The 7,500-nt window shown below is 39.5% G+C and overlaps 1 protein-coding gene across 1 annotated transcript in view; it reads left to right on the top strand.

The window, feature by feature from the left end:
• Positions 1-5,852, top strand: part of LOC308372453 (GTPase IMAP family member 8-like) — a gene marked incomplete at both ends in the record, with an annotated part of 16,904 nt that extends 11,052 nt beyond the window's left edge. Inside the window, one exon of the mRNA XM_080847606.1 lies at positions 5,173-5,852. Within this exon, the coding sequence (XP_080703732.1) occupies positions 5,173-5,852 (680 nt within the window). The remainder of the gene's footprint in view (positions 1-5,172) is intronic.
• Between the last annotated feature and the right edge of the window lie 1,648 nt (positions 5,853-7,500).

Below are 7,500 nucleotides of genomic sequence, written 5' to 3'. Positions count from 1 at the left end.
AGAAGAGAGACAGCAAAAGGGAAGAATCTGTTTTTCAGGCAAAAACTATAATATATTAAAAACACACACACACACACACACAGTGGTGACAGGGACAGAGAGGTTGCAGACTCACAACATCAGAGGGCAGCTCAGCCTTCATCAGATACACATATGCAAGAATATTCACAGATATGCAATCAACTTCACAAATAATTCAAACCAACAAACCTCTCTGTTTAAGAGCGGGTCAAACTGAGTTTATACTTCCCGCAATAGCCATCATCCTCGCTGACTATGGAAGCACAAAACTGCATTCATAATAAGCATACCGTGCTGTGTGAGCTTTGAATGTTTGATTCAAGTTTTTGATTACATATGACATAGATGGAGCACAGCGAGATAATAAGAATTGACATCTGTTTAGCAGTGATGGTAGGCTAATATTTCTGTATTTGTTACATGGTCAAAATCAAAAAAGTTGCCTTTTCGAGAATGTAAAATGGTTAAATGGTTTTAATGTGCCTTAGATATTTAACTAATTCAGCCAATACGATGTTTCTGACAAAGGCATCAGTTATCTAGTTATTCTTCCTTAATTCATGATCTGAGGATCGATGTTTGAGTCTATTTAGTTCGGGGGAAATCGCGGGTTTCTATCGCTGTCTTTGGGTGATTGTGAAGTAAACACCATTCTGTTTGACGAAGAAAACTCTGAATGACTTTGTGGTTATTGTCCTAATGTAGCGGGTTTCAATATGTTTCCCTGAATATCCCCATAGCAAAGTATCTGCCTTGAGAGTTTACGTCACTTCGGTATTAATACACTTTTTCCCATGTTGCGTGGATGTGGCATGAGTTGTTTCCGCGTCTGAAATCCTTTCATTTTCGTTCTCGTTGCCCCTGCCTCATCTGTTTCTTTTGCGACTGTCAGGCTACAGAGGTATGCTCCCCTTTCGAAATATGTATTTTTAATTTTGTAATGTGTTACCTGGTAGAAACTGTCATGTTGGTTCATATTGTGATTTTCTGTGGCGATGTTTAGTTTCTTTTGGTTTTCCACACTGTAGTTTTTTCACAGCGTTGCTGCAGGTGCAATGGGAGAAATCTAGTACACTTAAATAAAACAATACGCTAGTTTGGCGAATATCGTGTAGTAAACAACTTTTTTGATTATTGAGATTGTGTCTGTTTGTATATTACTAATCAGTCAACGTGCAGCCTCGGTTGTGTTTGGAAGCAGCCGTAGCCTACCCTGCTTCTACTGCAGCTCGTGGGTTGTATCATAGTAAACGCTTTTTCATGACCGTCAGGCTACAGACCAGGGCCCTATTTGTCGTAGCTCGCTAAGGGATTTAGCGAGTACATTTTCAGGCTCCTCTTTTTTGTTTGTGGAAGCAACTTTCGATAAATCACCATCATATCAATTAGCTGTAACCTGTTCCAGCGCAGGCTAACTTAAGTGTACCTGGATAAGCTTGACACACCCCCGGAAAAAGAAGAGATCCCATTGACCAAGGAGCGATATTACAGTTTTTTACACTTGCTAAAACACTAAAACCCATTGGCTGAACAAAGTTCTCAGTTGCCTGGACTCATGTAGCTAATTGGGCAGTCTGTTGTCAATACCTTAAACTATTTCACAGGGTAAAACACAATTTGCAGGTCTCACTTAGACTTTTCAGCAAAACTCTTAACACATTCTCAGTCTCAAAACGCATTCTGCATTCCAATGCACATGTGATCCATACTGGTAAACACAAGTGGCAACAATCAAATACAAATAGAAAACAAATGTCATTGATTAAACACAACCACCCAAAATTGATTTAACTTGTATCAAATGATGTGACACAACCAATATAAGCCAGTTTAGAGAGCAAACAGGTTGTTGAAGGTGGGAAGGATAAAGTCTGAGAATGGATAGAAGAAACAATGTGAGAGGACGAGGACAAGTGAACACCACGTTGACCCCTTTGATTTTTGTCCCTTTTACTGTAGTAGTGTGTACTGTAGTAGGCCTATAATGTACAATATAAACAAGTTGTATGGCCCTGAACATTGTGCTTTCTATTTGGTACAGTACTGGCTGCTCAATAGATTTTGACTGGTTGCAGGTTCATATCAACAATGAACAAGAGTGAGTTGTGAGTAGTGAGATGCAGGGTACAGTACTATAGGGGTACAAGAAGGAGAAAGAACCAACACAAATTAGAGCAAAGCAGAGTAGTAATTTCTGATACATTTGTATAGCTTCTATGAGATAACATGTTTTCATTCATCAAAAGACAATGACAGATAAATATGAAATTTGTTTTGAGATAAAAAAATGTTTTACTTCTCCCTGAGAACTATACGTTTTGAGCAATGTGTTTTCTATTTTTTGGTGTAGTGTTTACTGACTGCTTGAAAGTGTATATCATTTTGATCACTTTGTTTATGATTTGAGAGCAGTGTTTGATTTTGAGCACAGGTAAAACTGTTTTGAGGCGAAAGTTTCATTTTGCAAGAGGATTCAGAGGTTTTGTAAATAGTGCTTGAAGATGAGGTTTTGTGTTTAGAGTTTAGAGAAAATGAGTGACTGTTTCAAGAATGTGTTTTAGCAAGTGTAAAAAACTGTAGTTAGATTGGCGATTCATAGGAAGAGAGTTCTACGCGATCGCCTTGATCCATTATTCAATTCATTATTCACCCTCACCCTCCTGTTTAACAAACATCACTAGGAGGAAACGGAACACCAGTAGAAGCAAACCAAATGTAGTTACCTCCGCCAAGGAGGTTATGTTTTCGCCCCTGTATGTTTGTTTGTTTGTTTGAAGGATTACGCAGAAACGCATGGACCGATTTCCCTCAAACTTTGTGGGGAGATTGGTTTATATAATGGCACTAATTGATTAGATTTTCAGATGTCAAGGTCAAAGGTCAAGGTCACAAGGCGGAGGTTTGCATTCTCTGAATGCTCCCATTCTTGTTTTATTTGAAACAATGAATAATTCTTTGACAAACACTAAGTGACTGTTGACTGTATATATTGGTTTGTTGTTTCACATTTCAGAAACTGAAAAAAAAAAATCGAATTTGTCTGCATGCTGTATTTGGTTGCACACAAATATCAAATGATTTTATCATATTAGACCAAATTCAAGAATAGGTTTTACAGAGCGACCTCACCAAATGTTGGAGATTCTGTGGGTTTCTTGAAAGGCGCCCTATAAATAAAATGTATTATTGTTATTATTAAAAAGGATCAGCACACCAAGACCTATTCAATTTGTGCGCAGACGTTCATCTGACACTGAGAGACCATGGGAGGTTCGCCATCTATCCCTACAGGTAAGAGTTTACTACTCACTGCTGATTTTGGTTCACTTAGAGATTGAGGATTTGTTTTTGCATTATGCTACACATTGTGTTGTTTGTCTTTGTCCAATGTAAAGCGTCTTTGAGTACCTACAAAAGCGCTATATAAGTTTAAAGCATTATTATTATTATTTGTTAAAATACATGTTAGGACACAATATTTCTGAGCTTTTCATTTTAAATATTAATTTAATATTTCTGAGCCCTCTGAGTATTCTTTCTATTCCACACAGATATTTTGAATCGTTTTATTTAATACAAAAGCTACTGCAGCAGTTTAGCAACTTGTAATCTATATAAGCCCAAATATTCCTGAGGTAAATGTGTAACAGTGTGTATGTTGATATGATATTGTTTATAAATACAGTATATACAGTGGGGAAAATAAGTATTTGAACCCCTTGCGATTTCACAAGTTTGGCCACTTGCAAAGAAATGTGTGATCTATAATTGTAATGGTAGGTGTATATTAACAGTGAGAAACAGAATATCAACAAAAAAATCCAGAAAAATGCATTTTATAGCATTTATGACTTTATTTGCATTTGATGCAAAAAATAAGTATTTGAACCCCCAAAACTGACCGACAAAAATGACTTAGTACTTGGTGGAATAACCCTTATTGGCAAGCACAGACGTCAGAAGTTTCTTGTAGTTGGTCACCAGGTTTACAAACATCTCAGGAGGGATTTTGGTCCACTCCTCTTTCCAGATCCTCTACAAATCTTTAAGGTTGTGTTTTTAATGGGAGGGAATGAGGTTCAAGCCCAATATTCCACATTACATGGCCCCATCCATAGTCTCCTTGATGCGGTGGAGTCGTCCTGTACCCTTGGCAGAGAAACAGCCCCAAAGCATAATGTTTCCACCTCCATGCTTGATGGTGGGTATGATGTACTCTTGGGGTCATATTCAGCATTCCCCCCCCCTGTCAAACACGGCAAGTCGAGTTGATGCCAAAGAGCTTGATTTCGGTATCATCTGACCACATTCTGTCTCCCAATCCTCCCTAGAATCATTCAAGTGTGCAATGGTAAACTTCAGATGGCCCTGTACATGCGCTTCCTTGAGCAGGGGGACCTTGCGAGTGCTGCAGTACTTAAAAAAATTACGGCGCGGTGTGTTGCCAATGGTTTTCTTGGTGACTCTGGTCCCAGCTGCCTTGAGATCATTCACAAGCTCCCCCTGTGTAGTTCTGGGGTTATTCTGCACCTTTCGAATGATCACTGATTTCGCACGAGGGGATATCTTGCATGGAGCCCCAGACCTAGAGCGGGTGACAGTTGTTTGGTGTTGCTTCCATTTATGAATAATCGCACAAATAGTTATCTGCTTCTCACCAAGCTGCTTGCCGGTGGTTTTGTAGCCCATTCCAGCCTTGTGCAGGTCTACAATCTTATCTCTGACGTCCTTGGACAGCTCTTTGGTCTTGCCCATGGTGGTGAGGTTGAAGGTGTGAAGTATGATTCTTTGGACAGGTTTCTTTTATACAGGTCACCAGTTGAGATCAGGTATACCTTATTAGACCTAATGAGGACTAATCTGTGTGCTTTTTGGGCACATAACTGGCCTTTGGGAGCCAGAATTCTTGCTGTTTGCTTGGGGGTTCAAATACTTATTTTTTGCATCAAATGCAAATAAAGTCATAAATCTTATAAAATGCAGTTTTCTGGATTTTTTTGTTGATATTCTGTTTCTCACTGTTAAAATACACCTACCATTAAAATTCTAGATCACACATTTCTTTGCAAGTGGCCAAACTTGCGAAGTCGGCAGGGGTTCAAATACTTATTTTCCCCACTGTACATACACAGTATATGTTGATATGATGAGTGTTGTTTATAGGTGAACCCCTGAGGATTGTGCTGATTGGAAAGACTGGAGCGGGGAAGAGTGCTTCGGGGAACACCATTCTGGGGAGACACAGGTTTAAATCAGAGATATCTCCTAGATCTGTCACACAATCTTGTTCCAGAGCCAGTATATTCAGTCCCAGAGAGATTGAGGTGATTGATACACCTGGTATTGTAGACCCAGACAGAGATCCAAATCATGTTAGAAATGAGATAGAGAAGTGCATGAAATACGCATATCCAGGGCCCCACGCATTCCTGCTGGTGATTCAGGTGGGCCGCACCACTGAGGACGAGGAGAATGCAGTCAGGGCCATACAGGACATCTTTGGGGAAAAGGCTGCAGACTTCATGATCGTGCTATTCACTCATGGTAATGTCCTTAGAGGTCACTCTATCAATGACTATGTGCGTAAGAGTGGCCCCAGACTGAATGAAGTGATCGACAGCTGTGGTGGACGATACGATGTATTTGAGAACTGCAGCGATGACCGCACTCAGGTTATTGAGGTGGTGAAGAAAATAGATGAGATGGTGGCAGCAAATGGGGGAGGTTACTACACTGAGGACATGTACAGAGAGACACCAAGGGTCATGACAGACAGAAAGGGATCCAGCGGCTCAAATGAGCAAGACAGACCAGATATGTGTTCAGACTGAAGACTGAAGATACATTCTTCATAGCTGAATTGTTATTCATTTTACTTTGTAGATTATCTTGTTGTATGAGTGTATGTGTGTTTAAACAACTTGTTTAAGATAGCTTGTTGATGGTGAATCAGGTGGTGTTTTGGTATCCAAATGTTCCAATGAGCTAATGATGACTAAAATATCTTGAAGTGATTATAGTTTGCTTGTTTGACACGAGTGTTTCATATGTAGCCAATACTTAATTCTGTTTTTAGAATTACTTTTATCTTTTTCTATAGAACACATTTTCTTCCATTTACAGTGTTTTGAACACATTCTTTTAAAACATACTCTGTACTGACTGTCAGTGTGCTATTGAGAGAAAAATCTCAACGCTACTTCTCACTGTCAATAGCACATCCAGCTTCCTCATGTAGCAGGTCACTGTCTAAAATACCTGTTACTGTAACAACCCTCAGTTGACTAAATATATTTTGTTGAAAAGGTGTATAACAGACAACTATTTTGTATTCAATTCAATTGTATTTATATAGCGTCAGAACAATACAATTGTAAGAAAAACAGAAAACGTGTCGGTGGTGGCAATAATACATATTGCATACACGCATGCATTTGTGTATGTATGTATATGTGTATGTGTTACATTAACTAATAAATATTGTAAAAGAAGTTCACAGCTTTAGTTTAATATGTAAAACTGACTTATATTTGTGTGCCATTTGGAGTGGAAGAGAGATAAATGTTAAAGAAACCGTTCTGGGGGTTAGGGTTACCCCTTATTGCGGGAATTTAGCTCAGATGTCCTTACTATGTCATGTGAGTAAGGGATGCCCAGGAAAGAGTCGAAGCATTGGCAGGTAGGAGTCCAGGTCCCCAAAGTCCAGGTCATCAGCAAACAGCACAATCAGGTAACGCTCGATTTATGGTCATCCGTTTTCGGAGACACTGAACGCCCTCTCCGACCGTGCAAACCCTCTCCAAGCGCCTCTCCGTGACCTGATGTGCAACTCCCAAATTTTGTGACTAGTGCCCAGGGCTGTTTAGCTTGTGGGTAGTAGCATGCTAACATTAGATAGCTGGCTCAGACACCTCGCAAATCCCTCAGACATATTTTTCAGTTACAATAACTGGGATTTTAAATTGCACAAATGTGAAGCAAAAAAGGTCAGACAAACTACTTTTATAAACAAATATGACCATCTAGGGAGTTTTGGTTTGAATTGCTTTGCAACAACACCCACACCTTTCGGAGAACCATACAAAGCTTAATTTAGGCTGGACCACTCTACACATTTTATAATTGATCTGATGACAGACTCTGGCCGCAGCTCTGTCAAGTACACATCTAAGATCTGGGGACACTGGCATGAGTGCCTTTTATAGCCCTTTCCTTTCCTATTTCTAAGTAATTTATCATTGTATGTAATTATGTATTTAAATGTAATGTATTGATTGTAAGTATTGTGCATCTACCATGTGGGCCTTGAGCCTGTAATAAAGTATATATCACAGCCAGCAACTTAACCAACAATAACGCACAATTGGCTGGAAACAGCCTCATGTTGCACCCGGGATCCGTAAAGGCCCTCCTTTACCGTACAACATGTGCTGTCTGTAGCCCACAACTAGTAAACACAACAGCATGACTGCCCAACCA

The sequence above is a fragment of the Sprattus sprattus genome (genome assembly GCF_963457725.1).
Source record: "Sprattus sprattus genome assembly, chromosome: 11".
Classification (NCBI taxonomy): domain Eukaryota; kingdom Metazoa; phylum Chordata; class Actinopteri; order Clupeiformes; family Clupeidae; genus Sprattus; species Sprattus sprattus.
This window is presented reverse-complemented; position numbering and strand designations above follow the sequence as displayed.